At 38.5% G+C, this 22,734-nt stretch overlaps 1 protein-coding gene across 2 annotated transcripts in view; it reads right to left on the reverse strand.

Annotated features, from left to right (window-relative positions):
• Nucleotides 1-1,812: 1,812 nt before the first annotated feature.
• The window catches only part of LOC139755091 (non-lysosomal glucosylceramidase), a 135,126-nt gene continuing 114,204 nt past the window's right edge, over nt 1,813-22,734 (reverse strand). For both annotated transcript variants that reach the window (XM_071673206.1, XM_071673207.1), the window contains 5 exons: nt 18,372-18,457; nt 14,226-14,541; nt 7,880-7,986; nt 6,836-7,027; nt 1,813-4,732 (listed from right to left, as the gene is read on the reverse strand). In XM_071673206.1, the coding sequence (XP_071529307.1) occupies nt 4,436-4,732; nt 6,836-7,027; nt 7,880-7,986; nt 14,226-14,541; nt 18,372-18,457 (998 nt within the window). In that variant the 3' untranslated portion in view covers nt 1,813-4,435. The remainder of the gene's footprint in view (nt 4,733-6,835; nt 7,028-7,879; nt 7,987-14,225; nt 14,542-18,371; nt 18,458-22,734) is intronic.

The following is a 22,734-nucleotide window of genomic DNA, read 5'->3' on the forward strand; positions in this document are numbered from 1 at the left end:
TCCTTCCACCTCCAATTAGGTTTCTCGCCTCTCCTTGTTCCCTCCACCTCTGACACATGTATCCCCTTTGTCAAACTTTCCTCACCCATTCTCCCCAATCCATTTCAACACACCCTCTTCTGCTCGATCAACCACACTCTTTAGATTTCCACACATCTCTCTTACCCTTACGTTACTCACTCGATCAAACCACCTCGAACCACATAGTCCTCAAACATTTCATTTCCATCCAACACATTGGAACGATGTGGTATACTGGGGTTGACGTGCTGTCAGTTAACTGAACCAAGGCATGTGAAGCGTCTGGGGTAAACCATGGAAAGGTCTGTGGGGCCTGGATGTGGAAAGGGAGCTGTGGTTTCGGTGCATTTCACATGACAGCTAGAGACTGAGTGTGAACGAGTGGGGCCTTTTTTTTTGTCTGTATTCCAGGCGCTACCTCGCTGAAGTAGGGGATAGCGATGCTGTTTTCCAGTGGAATGGGATAGCGATAGGAATTGATGAAAGTAAGCAAGTATGAATATGTACATGTACATGCATGTGATGTCTGCGTATGCGTATGTACATGTGCGCGTTATGTATATAGATGTGTATATGAGTGGTTGGTCCATTCTTAGTCTATTTCCTGTTTCTGCCTTGCTGAAGCGGGAAACAGCGATCAAGTATAGTAAATAATGATGAAATGATATTCCTATTTTTTTGTTAGACTTCATCGCTGTTTCTTGCATCAGCGAGGTAGCGCAAGGAAACAGACGAAGAAATGGCCCAACCACTCATAAACACAAACATGTACATAAACGCCCATACATGCACATATACATTTCAACTTATACATACATATACATATATGCACATGTACATATTCATATTTATATTTTTACATATTCGCCATTTCCTGCATTAGCGAGGTAGCGTCAAGAACAAAGGACTGAGCCTTGGAGGGAAAATCCTCACTTGGGCCCCTTTTCTGTTCAATATTCTGGAAGAGTGAAAACTGGAGGGGAGGTCCCTTTTTACATTAATCAATAATATTTCAAATACTTTTATGCTTTCCACTGTTATCGTAAAATTTATATTTGACATTGAGATTCCTATATTTTTGGCATTCAAGTACATGTTGTACAGTAACATTGCACTTGCAGGTGTCACAATTTGTGGCAAGTTTGCCCTCTAGTAAGTTCCCATGGGTTGATATGGTATGACCAGTCTTATCAAAATCTCAAATTGGTGATTCTTCCTGAAAGAGGAGGGCCATACCTCAACACTTCTTTATTCTACTTGGTTTGTTATTTTGGGGGGCTTACAAATTCCATCTAGCATACCATTTATGTCTAATAAGCAAGAAAATGATGCCTAGTGTTTTGTAGGTTAATTATAGGTCATTTTCTCCAAACAAAAAGAGCTTCCGTGTTGTGTATTTGCTTGGTGGTTGTGATATGCATGAGCATTTTTGTGGAATCTATCTTTTGCTGTCTTGTTTCATAGGTGCCATGTTGAAGATGCAGCGATGCATCTAAAAAGAATGATGATGGTGATAGTTTCCTCTTACTTTTCTGCTATTAGGGAGTTTACAACCTCCTCCTTGATCTGTATTCATAAATCATGTTATTTCTGGAGAGAATTATGGTTCCGGTTGAGGTTTTGACCATGATTAAATGCATAGTCTTCATGTTCTTGTAGGATGATGGAGATGATGATATCTAACACAGTATCCCTTTCTTTGTTTTATAAGATGGGGACATCTGGTACATGAAATGATTTGTGGTGTTTCTGTGGGAATGTTCATAGCAATAAATAAATAAAAGAAAAACAGTTCTTTGTTAAGTTTATTCTCTAAATCAGGGAATGAAGCATTCAAAGGAGTGTCAGGGAAGTGATGGCACAGGCTACAAGAATGGAATTTAAACTCAGTTGTAGATTCTCTATAGAGAAAATTTACGCTTTACATTCAATCAACAGCACATACATTATCAAAGTTAAATTTGTAATTCTCTTACTGAGCTAATGTAGCTCCCTAATTTTGTTTTCATTATTCTGTTAATTTTTGTTCTGGATCTGTTCCTCTGAGGTTTTGATGTCTTTCATGAAAGAATTCAAGATATTGTTTCTTAGTTACATTCAGTAAGCTACTGTTTGGCTTTCCTAATTTTGTGTGGATTTTCTTTTTGTAACACTTATACTATGTTTTAAGATACAATATGTGGCTGATCCAGCAGACAAAAACTCTTAAGTTACCAAAAATGTGTAAGGACAATGTTCATTTTTCTTTTTCTTTTATTTTCATTTAATTATCATACACAAGGCAGAATAATCCTGAAGCTATTAGGTTCACAGTTCATCAATAAATGTACTTAACAGACTATGAGTTTTTGATGTTAGTTATTCTTATGGACAGGTTTTGAAAATTAGGTCTGAAAGAATATCACCTACAGGCCAACTACAAAGGCTGGATTTAAAAACAGACACTCCATCCCCAGTATAAAATACCTCAATTATACGTGTATTTAAACTCTGGTGTAACTGCCAACAAATGCCCGTGAAAAGTCTATGTGCACTTGATCTATCCCATAAGGATGGGTAAGGAGATAACAATGATAAGTATACATGCCTATGGACTAGCCTTAAATCTGTTTAAATTGTATAACTAATTTTGTATCTGGCTGCCATGGGTGCTGTATACTTATTCCAAAATGTCATACACAAAAATCTTATAAAATGACTGTATGAATAACAAACAATGATAATGCCTTAATTCTGATGATTGTGTTATCAATGAGCAATCTTAAATGAGATATAATAACCAAGTGATCCTTAGCTGTATGTAACTGTCAATGGTACTTGTAACTACTTTCTACTGCAGTGATGGCCAAACTAAATGTTTCAAGGACAGCAACACAAATGCCAGTCATATCCATTATTTTGCCAATTCATGTACTTCACCAATGTGTTAATTATAACTCTCTTCTACATAATAGGATTTAGATCTCATATTCATTATGCTATATCACTTTTATGGATTTTCTTTAAATACCCTTTTTAAAACGTGTGCTTTAAAACCCAAGTATGTAATTAAACAGTCCTACAAAGGACTACTGGTGTGAAATTCAGACTCATATGTTACAACCATTGGTAAATGGTTACATGAGGGAATCAATTTGGATCCATATGGAAGCTGTGTGCTGGGAAGAAAATATACCTATGCAAAAAAACCCTGGTTTCATGAAAAAGACAGCCAAATGACTAAGATATTATTAAGCTAGTACCTCAATCTAGAAAGTGCAATTAACTTTAACAGTAATTTTAGAAATTCAAACATTCATATCACAAAATAACTGGCAGTGGACATTTTCTTGAACATGGCCAAAAAAGAGGAGACTGTTTTGCTGTGAAATGTTCTGAATGACTAGTATTGAAAATATTACAGCATGATTACATTATAAGACAATGGTGTAATAGGTAAATGCATGACATCATTGCATAACAACTTTCCAACACTCAAACTGGTTGACTGACATTATGAACTGGTTCATGCCTGCAGAGAATGTCATGCTGATGTTCCTTGTCAACAGATACTTCTATCTTGACCTGTCACTGGAGGTGGAAAAAAGAAGACTAACCTCAACAAAGCTAACAAACTAAACACTGATGGTTACTTGTCTGTGAGCAAACAAAAATTTCTAACTTTGGTGAAAATAATCAGAAATTCAACTCTATCACATGTCATGTCAACCAACTAGAGTATTTGATCGCAAAACAGGATCTCTCTTTTTTTCTACCCTACATCCAGCAGAATGCTGTTACTACTGACAAAACAATCACAAACACATAAAAGTGATGCTTAATTATCATACATAAATTTCCAAATATTCTTAACTGTCTACTCATACATCTTTTGACTTTCATCACATTAATACTGAAATTAATTGGCTTCCTTTATACCTCTAATGCTGACATCATATAGATATACTAAAACTGTTTACTGTAAAAAATTTACATAAAAAACTAACTGTATAAATAGGTAAATCAATTATGAGGTTCTTCATTAAAGCTGCTTGTGCCTCACTGCTGTTGGCAGTGTAGAATGACAGTTAGTCACTTCACATTAAACCAACTGACAATTCATTACTTTCCACTACAGACAAATGAACACTGGTGAGATTACTGTTACTTTCTTTGGCAATGTACTGGTTCAGAAATTTCTGCAATATCCCAAAATATTCAACTTGCAGGTAATGCATATATTTTTAGTTTTCTGCTATACTTTGAATGCATCTGTATCAGTTGATTTCAGTATGAAATTACACATTCTTGTCTAATTCATTTATCAGAATAAATAGTATCTCCAAGGTAAGTCAACCCTGCTCATCTTACCACGAGAAAAAACAAACACACACAAATCTGACCTACCAACAGTTATGTAGTTTATTTTACATCACTATGACTCATCACTTGAAGCATCAGGGGATAATACAATTGCTTCTGTACTTCTGACTGATGACATGGGGGATGGACTGTCTCTAACATACTTCTCTTTCAGTTCAGCAGCTTGTTTCTTTTGATGTAAGCAGTGTGCATAGTACATAGACCAGATGGACAGAGGCCGCATGTACCCAATTGCACGGTATTTATGTTCACCATACAGGGCCTCAGGTGTTTCAAAACCCAGTCCAATTTTTTCATATACTGTGCGATATACTCCTTCAGCAGTCTTAAATCCTTCTTCTACCATACCCTGCCATGATTAGACAATTTTGCTGGAGTAATTAAATGCATCAAATTTAGTCATGATGATCAACATGTTATGTCACTTAATTAAACGCAAGATCTAAGTGAAAAGGACTTGTGTGAGTGAACAGAAGTTTAGATTTTTTAAGAAAAGAGGGACAAGTATGAAAAGATGAGTTTAGAGGGTTGATAAGTAGGTGACAAACAGCGACATCTTTGGCCAGATGTTTGAAGACATAAGGTGAAATGGCATGGTGAGGAGTATATAGAGAATTGGTAAGAAGAGTATGAACAGGAACATTTATGGGCAAGTGTGTGAAGCCAGGAGACTGGTAAATGTGCTAGGTAGATTTAAAATGCTGGCTAGTGGATGATGAATATCTTCAAGCAGATGAGTGGAGACAGGTGGGTGTTGAGGGTTGGTACCTGAGTTAGGAATGAGATCATCTTTAAACAGATGCATAAAGAAAGGGTATGGGTAAATATAAAAAGGTAGATGTGTGTGAGTGAGTGGGTCAACAAAAGGAACCTTTTTGGGTAGATGTGTAAAGACAAAAGGTCACTAAGAGTGATAATGTGAGTGTGAAGGGTTGATAAATGGCTTAGGAGTAAGAAAATCTTTGGACAGATAAAGACAGGAAGTGGATAGGCATGGAGAGATGGTAAGTAGGTTAAAAACAGGATCAACTTTTGTGTTTAATACTATTCTATTTTCAGTTTAAAATTTTTTCTTTATTTGCTTGATGACAGTTAATAAAACAATCTTTATAACTGGTTTTCACTCTCTCCTTGTATCAGTAACCACCTATTAACTACTTTCCTGTAAATTCTGGAAAGTCTATTGTGAATCTTCTCATCACCCAGTATTCGGAATCTGACCTCCTAGTCTCTGTTTGAACAAGTTTCTCGTTACCATCTCTGTATCTTTTTTCATTAATAAAGTTTAGTCCACTTCCTTTGCCATTACATAGTCACTTTTCCCAAGTGGAAGTCAATTTGTTTTCAGTTTCTAAGCTATCTTAAGAAAACAGTAGATCTATCAGTAATGGAAAAATATTCTCTGTAACCAAAATGTGCTCTACAATATGTTTGCACAATAATTTTCTTTGAAGAAATTCACAAAACTTGTATTTCCATAAATCTTCAAGTCAGTGTGGGCCCTAGTTTGTCCAGTTAATTTCTCTGTAGTTGAAGTTACTGTGATAACTCTCTTACTGAAATGCATGGCTAATCATGATGCTTATATCACCATCCAAAATATTTTGTTAATGACCTTATTACAGACCTATTCTGGTTCTTTATATGCTCTTGTAAGATTATATACCAAAAATAAATTATGTGGAGTTTGCAAATCACACTTCATCCTAATATAAACTGCTTGAATGGTTCAATAACTACCATCATCTCTTGAAAATTGACCTCATGAGGAAGGGGAAGGGTAATCTTCCCCTTTCTTTTTTAGCTTTTCCTTCCTTGTGAAGTCATTTTCATCAAGACAGATCAGGAGCAAAGCAATTTCTTCAGTAAGTTTTGTTTTCACTATGCTTATAAAGTCTGGCCTAATTTCTTTTATGCTATCTTTATATTTATAACCATTTGCTAGTAAGCAATCTGCAAAAGTGTAAAGAGTGTCTGAAAAGTCAAGACTCCAGTAGAATTCAGTTTACCTTTAGTTCTACAAATATTCAAATTAAATACCATGAATCTACATACATTCTACATATATTCTTTGTTGTAATGTCTGAACAATAACTCTACAAAACTTATATAAATTTGGGGTTTTGATGATACTTATCAAAGTCAAAAACCATGGGAGGCATTACTGGATTCTGCCACGATGTGGCCGTACCATAAGTTTAAAGTCACTTTTGACGAGGTTGTATCATCATCATTGGGTAATAAGGCATACAATATCTTTGAAGAACTTTTCACTCCAAAGTAATCATCCTTTCCCTTCTAATGATTGCTGCAAAGCCTTGAAGCTTCAGAAGCCTCATGAAAGTGGTCCTGGGGTTATCTAATTAAACTATTAGAAGTTTATGATCCTTTAGATCAAAATATTGTGAATACAATGTAGGTAGTTTTGAAAAAGATGCTGTTTATGGCCTACCTCAGAGATCATTGTTGCAGCCAGCCCATATGTCACGCCTACCCACATTTCTTCACTCTGCATAGTGTAGCGATCAGTGGTACCATCTGGGTTCATACCATTGACAGCACCCATTTCTCCATTGTTGAATTGAAGCACATTGTATTTGTAAAGAAGTTCTAGGACAGATCTGACACAATCACGTCGGAAGACCTGAAAGAAAGGCTTTCATAAAATTAATGTTGAAAGTAGATATACAGGAGTTTAGCAGCATGGGTGCAACAGATGGGTCATACAACAGACAGGGTGCTGGGCTTCACATCTAGATAAGTGACTTATGACTTCACAGTGAGCTGCATCAAAGTATGCTAGAGAAAGGATTCAATTAAACTGGACTAATCAAATAGAGGTTATGAATATGAAAATACAAGGTGTTAACAAAAATCTGCAGATCTGCATCACAGTTAAAATTGAGATGGACTGGATATGACAATAATCTGATAGGAAAAAAACCAGTTGAAACTGTGTGAAAGGGACTTGGGGTGTTGACACTGTATCCAAACTATCACGAGAACAGTATACTAGAAGAACTGTTAAGTAGGAACACTACTTGTTGGTTAATACTATAATTCCACATAAGTACATAAACAAAAGCAGATTTTTAACACACTATTTAGTTTTAATTAATGATGTAACCTCAAAGAAATGAACCAGTGATGATAATTCCTTGCTTGGTCCTTTTCATATTAGACCTAAATCAGAGTATGTATCTAAAATTAAGTCCTTGCACACAAAAAAAAGACCTAATCAAGAAGATCATGAGATGGCAACAAAGGCAGTTCATGAAATATGACAATCAAAATACAGTGAGAGGCCAACAATGGAGGATAGAAATAAGAAGGGAAACCTGACAGTCGCTTTCAAGCTTCTTCATCAAATTTGCAATGCTGACAGTGATAAATTCTTTGAGAAATGAAGGAAGAGCAATGAGAGATTATAATAAGAAACTATGAAGTACATCTGTAGGTAGAGAATTCTGGCTGTGAATATTTTAAGATAACCAACCTCGACACCAATATTGGAAAGGGAGAGGTACCAGTGTCCCACAAGCTGATCTGCCATGATACTGTCACTGTGTGGCGAGTCGCAGTAGTCAAATTTGTAATATCTACCTGTAAATAGCATTAACAATCACAGTATCAATATATAATACACCACTGTTAAAATTATATAAATCATTTCTTTTAACTCAATGACTACTGATGTCCGATATATGGCACAGGACACCACTTGAAGTTGACTGCAAGTAAGTATATGGTCAACAATTAAAATTTCCAAACACAGTATAGTGATTCAGGAAGCAGTTAATGGCAACTTGGACAATGTTTTCACATTCTTTGCCCATATTTTTTTCAAATCAGGTGTTCAGTAATAATGAAAATGCCATTGTGGGTGGTACAAAATTATTGTACTGCCCATGCAGCAAAAAAATGTATACTGTATGTAGATCTGAGTAATGTAAAGTACATTATTGGGAATCATAATATGACTGCTTAGTGAGACATATGTATATCAAACCATTTTGGGTAATGCACTGCACACCTGGAAGTGAGTGGTGGGATGATGAGTTACACTGCTAGTGAAAGAGAAAAGAAGTGTACGGGCATTACTTACAGGGGAGGAGTGTGAGTGAGAAATTTTCAAGAGAAAGTAGCAGGCCAAGGGAAAGGTGCAGGAGCTGAAAAAGAGGGTGAATAAGAGTTGGGGTGAACATGTTTCAACATACTTCAGGGAGATGATGAGAAACAAGAAATGGAAACACTGGTGATGGGGGCAAATGGAGAAGTGGTAACAAGCAAAGATGAGATGAAGAGTTGATATAGGGAGTACTTTGAAGGATTGTTGAGAGGACCTGATGACAGAATTGTAAATGTAGAGTGTCTGGATCAGAGAGGTGTATGAAGTGAGGGAGTTGTGGCAAGTGAAATGGTGAAAGCCTTGTGTAAGATGAAATGTGGCAAGGTAACTTGAGTGTATGGCATTTCATCTTAATATCTTACGAAAGGAGGTAACTGCATTATTGATAGGTTATCTAGGATTTTCAGTGTATATATAGATCACAGTCAGGTGCCTGAGGACTGGCAAAATGCAAGCATAGCGCCACTATATAAAGGCAAGGAAGACAAACATGAGTGTTTGAATTCCAGAGGTATAGGTTTGCTAGGTGTAAATGGGAACTTGTATGGATGAGTAGCAAGTGAGAGGGTGGAGGTATGCAGAAAACATTAGACTGGGGACAAAAAATGTGGTTTTAAGAGTAGTAAAGGATGCTTGGATCATGTGACTGCCTTGAAGAATGTGCAAGACATACTTAAGGAAACAGGGATTTTTATGTGGCACTTATGTATCTGTAGAAAGCATATAAAAGAGGTGATAAAGACACTCTGTGGAAGGTGCTAAGAATATATGGCATGGGAGGAAAGCTATTAAAAGCATGAAGAGTTTTTATTACAAGTATGAGGCATGTTTGTGAGTAAGAAAAGAGGAGTGTTAGTGGTTCAACGTTAAGGAAGGTCTCCTGCAGGGAATGTGATGTTACCACGGATGTTTAATCTGTTTATGGATGGGGTGGTGAGGTAGATGAATGCAAGGGTCTTGGAGAGAGGAGCAGATATGTCATCTGCTGGGAGGTGAGTCGGTAGTTTTCTAATGATATGGTGTCGGTGGCAGTAGTTGCTCGATGGTAGGCAGCCACTGACCAGGGAGGTATATTACCAGTGCTACCCACCTGGGTACTGGGAGGATTAGTGAAGGCTGTGTGTGAGCCAGCACTTCAGTGACTGTCAAGTTGCACTCCTGTGACCAACATAGCTGTCTTTTCTTTCTGCTTTACCCACACATGGACTGCTGGCCTTTTGTCTAAAAACATGTACTCTCTACTTGCCACACATAACTGATGAAAATACTTAACTCACTCACAGCTCATTCTTCTTAACTCTAGATTTTCCTGCAGGTAGGAACATTAATTTGGAGCATTAGATAGAAACATTAGATAGAAGTAGTGTGTAGAAATATTAGGTAAGGAGCATTAGGTAAAGACATCAGGTTGTAACTGGAGGTAGGAATACAATGTAAACACATTAGGTAGTGTTGGAGCCACTGAAAACACTATAAGAGAGTTGCTCTCTGCCAGTGGCCTGTTAAGAGTGAGGTACTAAAGGCTATGGGGTGACACTGGAGTTCACCAGTATAGACTCTCTTTTGCCATGACCATCCCCTTGATGGAGTTTTTTAAGGGAATGGGTGTCAGAGATATAGACAGATAAAGCAAATTCCAGTGAAGAAGAGCATAAACCGGTGTTTGAATTTGTGAGAATACATGAAAGAAGAAAGTTGAGAGTAAATATGAATTAAAGCAAGTTTATTAGGCTTAGCAATGAAAAGAGACAGATTATATGAAGTGTGAGACTGAATGGAGAGAACTTGGAGGAAATGAAGTGTTTTAGATACCTGGGAGTGGATATGGTAGCAAATGATGGAAGTATGTGAGCTGAAGTGAGCCTAAGGATGGGTGAGAGAGCAAATGTCTTTGGCACATTGAGGAATGTGTAGAAAGAGGCCATTGTCTTTAGGGGAAAAAAATGTTTGTTTGATGATTCTGTAGTCCTATTGGTGTTGCATTGATGCAAGGCATGGGCCATAGACAAAATTGTAAAGAATACGGTGAATGTGTTAGAAAAGAAATGTCTGAGGACAATATGTTATGTGAGGAGGGCTGATCAAATAAGAAATGATAGGGTAAGAGAGAGATGTGATATGCATGAGTATGCATGAGAGAGCTGTAGAGGGTGTGATTTGGTGCTCTAAACCAAACAACTAGAGAGTGGATGTGTGTGAATAAGGCCATTTCTTCAAATGTCCCTCACACTACCTCACTAACACAGGAAATGGCAAGCATGTATGAGTGATTGGTTCCCAGTGAATGTCGGTTTGTGGCAGGGGTGTGTGATGTCCCTGTGATTGTTTAATTTGTTAGAGGATGGGTGGTTAGAGAGTGTTTATCTTGAAGAATGAGTGTGAGAAATACTTATGAGAAAAAAAAGGATTTTAATATGGTATTTAAGGACCTAAAGAAAGCATATAGTAGGGTTGAGAGAGATAGTGTGTGAAAGGTTCTACAAATATATGGTATGGGAGGCTAACAATCAAAAGTAGCAAGGACATTTTAAAATCAAGAGTAAGGCATTTAAACAAGCAGGGAGAGAGGTGAAGCTGGGTTTGCAATAGGGGTGTGTGATGTCACCATAGCTGTTTACAGATGCTCCCCGACTTATGACCTATGCGACTTACAACCGTCTGTACATACAACCAGAAAAAAATTACTTAAAAAATATACATGAATATAAAAATTACACTTGGTCGTACATACACCAGTGCTAACAGCTACATGCATATGATAGTGATTGTCAGATGATCCCAGCATTGTGTACATCACAGCATCTCTCAGTTTTTGTTCTCAGCTACCATTCAGTAAATGTGCGTTATTCAAGTGAGTCTAATAAATTTTTGTGCTGGATTAAACTACTACTGTATTAAATCCCAGAGAAGAAGATGAGCAAGAGGAAAAACCCATCACATGTTGATAGATCTGGTAAGAAGCTGAAGAAGATGCTCAATTTGGAATTGAAAATGAAGGTAATTACCCAATATGAGGAAGGAGAAAAAAGTTAATGTGACTGCATGTGATCAACAGTTGTCCCATTTGATGGTCTCCACAATTGTAAAGGACAAAGAAAAAATTAGTGAAGCAGTGAAAGGTTTGGTAAGTATGAAGTCTACAATAATAACATAGCAATGACAAGAGCCTATCCATGAAATGGAAAAGTTGCTGATGCTGTGGATGTAAGCTCAAATTCAAAATCATGTACCACTAGGCTTACTAACAATTCAGGTGAAGGCTAGAAGCATTTTTGAGACTCTGAAGGAACGAGTGGGAGAGGATTACATTGAGAACTTCACAGCAAGTCATGTCTGGTTCAATAGATTTAAAAGATATAGTGTAAACAACATTCGAGTCACAGGTGAAGCAGCAAGTGCCCATTTCGAGATCCAACTGGTTGGTCAGAATGGAAGTCAGACACATGTTGGGAGCATCTACACTTTGTTTATAGATGGGTGGTATGGGAGGTGACAAAGGTCTTGGAAAAGGGGCTGGTATGATGTTTGCTAGGGCTGAGAGGGGTCTGGAAGGTTAGTCATTTGCTGTTTGCTGATAATATGGTATTGGTGGCAGATATGAGTAAGAAACTGTGTAAGCTGATGTTAGATTTGGGTGTGTGCGTGAAAGGAGTAAATGTGATGTGCATAAAAGAAGGTTTAGCAGTGAAAATAGGCATGTCATTTGGAGTGAGTTTGGATGGAGAGGAGGAGGAAATGGAGTGTTTAAAGTACCTGTAAGTGGATATGGCAGCAAATGAAATAAGCCATAGGGTGGGTGAGGGGGTAAATGTCTTTGGTACTTTGAAGAATGTGTGGAAAGAGAGGTCATTGTCTTTGAGTTCAATGATGGGTGGTATGTTTCATGGCACTGTAGTCCGAAAGTTGTAAGGATGCAAGGCATATCTTTGACAAAAGTATAAAGGACAGGGTGAATTGTGTTGGAATTAAAATGTTTGAGGACAATGTGTGATGCTAAAAGGGTTGATTGACAAAGAAATAAAATGGCTAAAAGAGATGTGTGGTAGTAAGAGGAGTTTGTATCTACTTACCTATAAGTGCTTACGATGAGATTTAGCCAAAATGGCTGGGCTAGCACAAAGCAACTCTTACACTCAATCCTTCCATTTCCATCTCACTTTCCTTACCCTTTGCTCCTGTCACTTCCAACAAACAGATCCTCTTACTCAGTATGTATTCTGCCTCCCATTTGGAGATACAAGCACCAAACAGTATAACTAACCAATTAAAAGTACATTCACTTCCTCTCTTGAGAAACTAAACTACAATTCCAGCCATCCATGTTGTTTTACCATACTTCATCTTACATAAGGCTTTCACTACCTCCTCTCTTTTCACTATAACATTCACGGAGGCTCTTCTAACACACCATATCAGCCTCCCTGTCAACAACCACAATCTGTAGTCCTTGAAAATACTCACTCTCTCTTTTGCCTCTTTCTAGCCAGATACCAGTTCCCCACTTGTTCTCACTGTCACCCTTCTTGTTTGCCTCACACCATTCACCTCTTTCCAAAACATTTTTTATTCTCTCTAATGGTCATCACTACCCTTTCACCCCAGCTCATTTTCCCTCTTTTCAGTTTTTGTATCATTTTCTTGACCTCCTCCCACTTTCTGTTGTAGTTCTACACATCATTCACACTTCTTCCCTCAGGTACAACCCATACACCTCTCTTTTCTCTTCCACTAACATTACAACTTCATTCAACCAGTCACTTCCATTCTCATACATCCATAGCCCACCTTCTGCATGCTACACACTTTACCTGCTATACTTTCTAAATACCTGTCACCCTATTCTACCCCATGTTTCATTTACCCTATGGCATTCAGCTCTCAATTTTTCTTGGTAATTCTTCACAAGAGGCCACTTTTCCAAGCTCACTCATGTTCAACACCTCTCTCACACAGGTCATTTCCTCTTTTTCTGAAACCACCACCATAAATCAAAGTAAAAGTGCATGAGTGGTATGAAATACTGGAGTCTAAGTCCAACACACTCTACAACTCATGAGCCAAATACCTAATACATTATCTCAAACCCACACAGTATAGACAGACTAAACACTTTCTGTCTCAACCTATGACAGTAAAGTTAAGAGTGACTGTAAGTCCAACTCTAGGTCAATTACACTACAAGACAAGATTAAATATCTAATGTTGAGCCCAAGAGAGCATAACAAAGATGGATTAGATGTTCATTTAAACTACTATCTAACCTCACTACATACCAAAGGTGGTCTGAATGCCAAATATCTGACCCAATTACACTATAAGATAGATGGACTTCAAGTCAGCTGTCTGATCCTACTGAACTATGTTGTACTATATCATCAGTGGTCTGAATAACTAGCCTCTGGCCCTGATACACAACAATATCAAGGGCCCTAACAGCCTACTGACTAATAAGATGTGAGTAAACACACCACAAATCTAATAAACCACACACATCATCTTAGTCTGAAGGAATCAATGTCTATGAATAGCTTGAAGTCTTTTACATTTAAGTTATGTTAATCTCTCTTTCACTCAAAAGCATACTATCTTGTCCTCCAACATATAGCCCATGTTGAATATACAGTTTCTCTCAACCATGTTGATATAGCTGTCCATTTTATTTCATAATACATGTTAATAAAACATAACTAAGTGAAAAATATATAATACATACCGTTCCAGAGTTTTTCCTGAAGTGCTAACTTGGCTTTTGCAAGAGCTTCAGCAAATTTTTTCTCTTCAGCTTCATCATTTAGTTCTGCTGCCATCTCCACCATAACAGCTAGAGCTGCAACCCATAATGAACAACAATAGGCTGAGGGTCCATGCATGATCCAGGAATCATAAGTTTGATCTGCTTGACCATCATTTTCAATCAGTCCATCACTATCTCGATCATATGAGAAGCTGCGATCCATCACTGCTCGGCACACTGGCCACATGTGTGTTATGTAATCATGGTCTTTAAAGAAATGGTAATCTCTGTACACCTGAAAATTAATTCTCCATGAGATTTCAAAGCAAAGAAGGGGTTACAATTATACCACATAAAGTATTCTACAATATTCTAAACATGAAGAAAACATCATCCCGATAAACATATGTACATACTCTAAAGATGTATAGAAAACATCATCCTGATAAACATATGTACATGCTCTAAAGATGTACTTTGCCTTCAATCCTGTGAGTTACATTAAAAAATTTTTATACATAATAATATCATAATGAGAAACTTACTCTCAAACCATCCATCCATTCTTACCCCTTTGCTGCACCTCATTACCTTACTTTGGTTCATGTTCAATCTCAACTTTTCTCTTTCACACTCAAAGCAAAACAGATCATCCTGAAGATTAACAGAAGCCCATCCAAGAAGACTTACAGTACAATGCCCAGTGAGAAACAAAGAGAAATAAGAATGATGCAAAACATGAGAATTTTTTTTTTTTTTTCAAACTATTCGCCATTTCCCGCGTTAGCAAGGTAGCGTTAAGAACAGAGGACTGGGCCATTGAGGGAATATCCTCACCTGGCCCCCTTCTCTGTTCCTTCTTTTGGAAAATTAAAAAAAATTGAGAGGGGAGGATTTCCAGCCCCCTGCTCCCTCCCCTTTTAGTTGCCTTCCACGACACGCAGGGAATATGTGGGAAGTATTCTATCTCCCCTATCCCCAGGGATAATAAGGAGAAGGTATGTTAACCAAATGCTAGAGGCCTGGGGAAAATGAATCTGCAGAGGGAACAGTAAACTGAATCACAGAGGTAAAGAAACAAAAACTTTACTTGTTAAAAAAGGCAAAAAACTCCTTGACAGCAAGTATTCAGAAGAAGAAAGCAAAGAACAAGATATGGCTTGACAGAGTGCTAGTAAATAAAGTGGAGGCATTTCAGACTAATACATGTAGTCACTGTAACAAAAGGTACACCATAAGTAAAATCAAACAACCTACAGTTAAATGCATAAAATGCAATAAAAGTATGAAATTACATAGATATGATGTTAGGTCAGTCTTAGAATTCTTATTTGAAATACGGAAAACTAACATCCAGTCTCTTGCATGAAAACTGCTGATACAATCATGCAGCTGCTCCCAAAACACTTGCCTATTATGATCTTTCTTCTCCTGGCCAGGTGCATCAGTGCTAATAATTGCCCATTTCTCACCTTTCACTTCCCTTATTTGCCAAAATCAGCCTAGAATTCACTTCCTTACACTCTTTCCATGCTTCCACAATTAAGAGATGTATAAGAGAAAGTGGCAGGAGGTCAAGAGGAAGGTGCAAGGGTTGGAAAAGAGGGCAAATGAGAGTTGGGGTGAAAGAGTATCATCAAACTTTAGAGAAAATAAAAAGATGTTTTGGAAGGAGGAAAATAACATGTGAAAGACACGAGAAGAAATGAGAACATCGGTGAAGGGGCAAGCAAGGAAGTAATAACAGATAGAGATGGAGTGAGTATTTTGAAGGTTTGCTGAATGTGTTTAATGATAGTGTGGCAGAAGTAGGGTGTTTTGGTCAGAGTGGTGTGCGAAGTGAGAGAGTCAGTGAGGGTAGTTTGATTAGGAGAGAAGAGATGGTGAAAGCCTTGTGGAAGATGAAATCCGGCAAAATAGTGGGATTGGATGGTAATGCAGTTGAATTTATTAAGAAAGGGGGGTGACTGTGTTGTTTATTGGTTGGTAAAGACATTCAATGTATGTATGGATCATGGTGAAGTGCCTGAGGATTGGCAGAATGCATGTATAGTGCCATTGTACAAAGGCTTAGGGGTTAAAAAAAAATAAAGGTGAATGTTCAAACTACAGAGGCATTAGTTTGTTGAGTATTCCTGGAAAATTGTATGGGAGGGTATTGATTGAGAGGGTGAAGGCATGTACAAAGCATCAGATTGAGAAGGGGCAGTGTGGTTTCAGAAGTGGTAGAGGATAAGTGGATCAGGTGTTTGCTTTGAAGAATGTGTGAGAAATATTTAGAAAAACAGATGGATCTGTATGTGGCCTTTATGGATCTGGAGAAGGCATATAATGGGTCGATACAGATGCTTTGTGGAAGGTCTTAAAAGTATATGGTGCAGGAGGTAAGCTGCTAGAAGCAGTGAAAAGTTTACATCAAGAGTAGGAAGAGAGGAGAGTGATTGGTTCTCAGTGAAGGTTGGTCTGCGGCAGGGGTGTGTGATGTCCACATGGTTGTTTAATTTGTTTATGGATGGGGTGGTTAGGGAGGTAAATGCAAGAGTTTTGGAGAAAGGGGTGAGTATGCAGTCTGTTGGGGATCAGATGGCCTGGGAAGTGAGTCTGTTACTGTTCACCAATGATACAGCACTGGTGGCTGATTCAAGAAAGAAACTGCATAAGTTGGAGAATGAGCTTAGAAAAGTGTATGAAAGGAGAAAGTTAAGAGTAAATGTGAATAAGAGCAAGGTAATAAGGTTCAGCAGGGTTAAGGGACAAGTTAGTTGGGATGTAAGTTTGAATGGAGGAAAATTGGAGGAAGTGAAGTGTTCGGGATATCTGGGAGTGGACTTAGCAGCAAATGGAACTATGGAAGCAGAAGTGAGTCATAGGGTGGGGGAGGGGTCGAAAGTTCTGGGAGCAATGAATGTGTGGAAAGAGAAAACATTATCTCGGAGAGAAAAAATGGGTATGTTTGAATATATATTAGTTCCAATAATATGACTGCAAGGCATGGGATATAGATTGGGTTGTACGGAGGAGGAGGGTTGATTTGTTGGAAATAAAATGTATGAGGACAATATGTGGAGCGAGGTGGTTTGATTAAGTAATGGGTTATAAAAAGAGTGTAGTTGAGAGAACAGGAGAGGGTGTGTTGAAATGGTTTGGACATAATGAGAGAATGAGTAGGAAAGGTTGACAAAAAGGATATATGTGTCAGAGGTGAAGGGAATAAGAAGTGGGAGACCAAACTGGAGGTGGTAGGATGGAGCGAAAAAGATTTTGAGCAATCGAGGCCTGAATATACAGGAGGGTGAGAGGTGTGTAAGGAATAGAGTGAATTGGAACGATGTGGTATACCAGGGTCGAAGTGCTGTCAATGGATTGAACCATGGCATGTGAAGCATCTGGGGCAAACCAGGGAAAGGTCTGTGAGGCCTGGATGTAGAAAGGGAGCTGTGGTTTCGGTGCATTACACATAACAGCTAGAGACTGAGTGTGAACGAATGTGGCCTATTTTTTTGCCTTTTCCTAGCACTACCTCACTGGAAGGGGGAATGCTATCTCAATATTGGGCAAGTGGCGACAGGATTGGATGAAGGCATCAAGTATGAATATGTACTTGTGTATATAAATATTAGTCTATGTACATATATGTATGTATACATTGAAATGTATATGTATGTATATGTGCGGGTGTGGGCATTTATGTATATACATGTGTATGTGGGTGGGTTGGGCCATTTCTTTCGACTGTTTCCTTGCGCTACCTCGCAAACGCGGGAGACAGCGACAAAGCAAAATAAATAAATAAATATAGGTATGTGTATGTGCATTTATGTATATACATTCATGTATATGAATGGATGGGTCGTTCTTCGTCTGTTTCCTGGTGCTACCTCTCCGACACGGGAAATGGAGATAAAGTATAATGAATATAATAATAATATATATATTTCATTTCATTATGGATTAACCCTATAAACACAACTTTTAGCTATTGTGTTTTGGTACTTTGGTCAGTCTCATGGTAAAAATTCAGTATGTTTGAAGATATCAACTGAATACAGGTTAACATTATTAAACATTGTCAAAGGACAAGCAATAACACATCAATAGCATACCAAAATCTACGGGTAATCTTACCTGTAAAACAAACTTAAGATTGAGATCCTTCCAAAAACTGATGTCATGTATCTGGTAAGCATTTATTCGGACAAATGGCTCATCCTCTGAAATATGAAGAAAATAACATCAATAGGAATATCCACCACATTTGTCTAAATACATTAAGTGTAATCACATACGTCATTTCCTAAATTCTAAGCATTATGCCCCTGCCAAAAATTCCCCAGTCATTTCAGGCAATGATTACAGTAACACCTTGCTCTGATGGATTAACTGGGAGAAAGGTTTTCCATTAAAACATGAATTCCTTTTCAATCCCAATCTTTCCAAGGAACATTAATAAGTGGAACATCAACAAGTGTAATGGAAACTTACCATATTCCTTTTATTACATTCTCTGTGGCTAGAGGCATTCAGAGAGTAGCAAAGCCTACTTTGAATCAGAAGGCATATAGCTCTGGGGTCACATGGAGTTACCTAAATCACCTCCTGGCCAGATATGTGGCATCCATGAGGAAGAAGCCACTCTCCTCAAACTCATGACACTCATTTATTTTGAGCTTTTCTGTCATGATTACATATTTCCTAGGCTTATTGGCACACGCAACACTAACAGCACTCAATCAGTCATGATTTAATGCAAATAGACTACCAGCATTCTGTATTTCATTACATGCCAAATTCAGACCAATTGGGCCTAACCTTACTGGGTTAGATTTGCATTGCACTGAACTTTCCATTAGATCCCAAACTTATTCAAGTGGGTTCAAAAGGTCTGTTAGAAGCCGAATTTTGATACAGTGAAGTCCATTAGAACAGATCCCGCGTTTGCGAGGTAGCGCAAGGAAACAGACGAAAGAAATGGCCCCCCCCCCCCATACACATGTACATACACACGTCCACACACGCAAATATACATACCTACACAGCTTTCCATGGTTTACCCCAGACGCTTCACATGCCTTGCTTCAATCCACTGACAGCACGTCAACCCCTGTATACCACATGACTCCAATTCACTCTATTTCTTGCCCTCCTTTCACCCTCCTGCATGTTCAGGCCCCGATCACACAAAATCTTTTTCACTCCATCTTTCCACCTCCAATTTGGTCTCCCTCTTCTCCTCGTTCCCTCCACCTCCGACACATATATCCTCTTGGTCAATCTCTCCTCACTCATTCTCTCCATGTGCCCAAACCATTTCAAAACACCCTCTTCTGCTCTCTCAACCACGCTCATTTTATTTCCACACATCTCTCTTACCCTTACGTTACTTACTCGATCAAACCACCTCACACCACACATTGTCCTCAAACATCTCATTTCCAGCACATCCATCCTCCTGCGCACATCTCTATCCATAGCCCACGCCTCGCAACCATACAACATTGTTGGAACCACTATTCCCTCAAACATACCCATTTTTGCTTTCCGAGATAATGTTCTCGACTTCCACACATTTTTCAAGGCTCCCAAAATTTTCGCCCCCTCCCCCACCCTATGATCCACTTCCGCTTCCATGGTTCCATCCGCTGACAGATCCACTCCCAGATATCTAAAACACTTCACTTCCTCCAGTTTTTCTCCATTCAAACTCACCTCCCAATTGACTTGACCCTCACCCCTACTGTACCTAATAACCTTGCTCTTATTCACATTTACTCTCAACTTTCTTCTTCCACACACTTTACCAAACTCAGTCACCAGCTTCTGCAGTTTCTCACATGAATCAGCCACCAGCGCTGTATCATCAGCGAACAACAACTGACTCACTTCCCAAGCTCTCTCATCCCCAACAGACTTCATACTTGCCCCTCTTTCCAGGACTCTTGCATTTACCTCCCTCACAACCCCATCCATAAACAAATTAAACAACCATGGAGACATCACACACCCCTGCCGCAAACCTACATTCACTGAGAACCAATCACTTTCCTCTCTTCCTACACGTACACATGCCTTACATCCTCGATAAAAACTTTTCACTGCTTCTAACAACTTGCCTCCCACACCATATATTCTTAATACCTTCCACAGAGCATCTCTATCAACTCTATCATATGCCTTCTCCAGATCCATAAATGCTACATACAAATCCATTTGCTTTTCTAAGTATTTCTCACATACATTCTTCAAAGCAAACACCTGATCCACACATCCTCTACCACTTCTGAAACCGCACTGCTCTTCCCCAATCTGATGCTCTGTACATGCCTTCACCCTCTCAATCAATACCCTCCCATATAATTTACCAGGAATACTCAACAAACTTATACCTCTGTAATTTGAGCACTCACTCTTATCCCCTTTGCCTTTGTACAATGGCACTATGCACGCATTCCGCCAATCCTCAGGCACCTCACCATGAGTCATACATACATTAAATAACCTTACCAACCAGTCAACAATACAGTCACCCCCTTTCTTAATAAATTCCACTGCAATACCATCCAAACCTGCTGCCTTGCCGGCTTTCATCTTCCGCAAAGCTTTTACTACCTCTTCTCTGTTTACCAACTCATTTTCCCTAACCCTCTCACTTTGCACACCACCTCGACCAAAACACCCTATATCTGCCACTCTGTCATCAGACACATTCAACAAACCTTCAAAATACTCATTCCATCTCCTTCTCACATCACCGCTACTTGTTATCACCTCCCCATTTACGCCCTTCACTGAAGTTCCCATTTGCTCCCTTGTCTTACGCACCCTATTTACCTCCTTCCAGAACATCTTTTTATTCTCCCTAAAATTTACTGATAGTCTCTCACCCCAACTCTCATTTGCCCTTTTTTTCACCTCTTGCACCTTTCTCTTGACCTCCTGTCTCTTTCTTTTATACTTCTCCCACTCAATTGCTGATGTACCATTCATATTTCAAAGGTTCAAAACCCAACATTCAGGATAAAAAAAAACAAGAGTGTTAGCTGTTACACAGGTGTTCCCAGACTCTACATGAAGCAGTACTACCATGTGTAAGAAGTCATCTTTGATGGGGTTGATTCATTATTAGCAAATGGAATGGAATATAGCATTGTCAAGGACATTCCTGGCCCAAAGAAGCCCACCTTACACTGCTCCCACACAGAGCACACTCTTAAAGCTGCAAAAGCCCAAAAAAGAGGTCCTGGGATTGCAAAACAAATCAAAAATTGGTCTTCATCTGTTCTCATGATAGTGTAATGTTGCCTCATAAGTAAGTCAAGCGGTCATGACAGAGGAGACAAGAGCTAGGGATGACCTCATTACCACCTTCAAGTTTTTATATCCTGTGGATAACACTGACTGTGAACATTTAGTTCTTCATGAGATGCAGTGACAGAGTAACCAGAGGTCATAACAATTAGCAGGGCAAAAAATTTTCAGAAAGGATGTGAAAAAGTAGTTTTAGTGCAACAGAGACAGATGTTGGACTACACTAAATGACGAACTTAAAGATGCTGTCACTTTACCAGTATTCAAAAAGTAAAGAAATTTCAAACAAGCAATTACTATACAAAGGTTTAAGAATTATTTAAAACATTGCCCTAAAAATTCTATCATGAAGCCAAGCTTAACGAAATGAACAGTTCATACATGGATACAAGTCCTTATCCCAGCTTGAAACCTAAGCTGACACATTCTGCAAATTTTCATAGAGCATGTTAAGGAAAAAATTCACAGCCGCAATTTACCCAGCCAAGCATCTTTTATCAGCTACATTGTTTATCAAAAACAGTTGCAACTTTTTAAAAAGTTATAGGTAATAAAGCCAAAAAGGAGGGGAGGGTTTCTAGCCCCCAATCCCATCCCCTTTAGTTGCCTTCTATGACATGTGGGGAATGCCCTTGATTAGGGCATTCAGTTGCCTATGGTGATTCAGCTAAGAAAACAAAAAATATGAGATGGACCTTCACAATAACTTTCTCTTTGTATATACACACAGATAATCATGAACAGGCAATGACAACCCTAAATACATTCAAGCAAATCTAGTACACTGATTCTCAACCTTTTCAATGTAATGGCACACCTTAAATGATGAACTTTTGAGCCACACCCTGCATCTCCAAATAAACTGCCCTTTCACAACATTATCATTATTCTTAAGACCTAATTCTGGTTAAAGCAACCATCTAATTCTAATACATTTTTTTTCATACTTGATTGCTGTTTCCCACATTAGTGAGGTAGTGCCATGAACAGACGAAGAAAGGCCACATCCATTCACATCCATTCTCCAGCTGTCACATGCAATGCACTGAATCCATAGCTCCCTATTACTGTAAGTAGTCTGCAACGACATCATTAACATAAGCATGTGATTCAAATACAGCATTTACTGTAGACAATGTTCTAGTGCTTTGTAGATAATGTTCTAAAGTTTATGAATATGTTC

The sequence above is a fragment of the Panulirus ornatus genome, chromosome 18 (assembly GCF_036320965.1).
Source record: "Panulirus ornatus isolate Po-2019 chromosome 18, ASM3632096v1, whole genome shotgun sequence".
Lineage (NCBI taxonomy): Eukaryota > Metazoa > Arthropoda > Malacostraca > Decapoda > Palinuridae > Panulirus > Panulirus ornatus.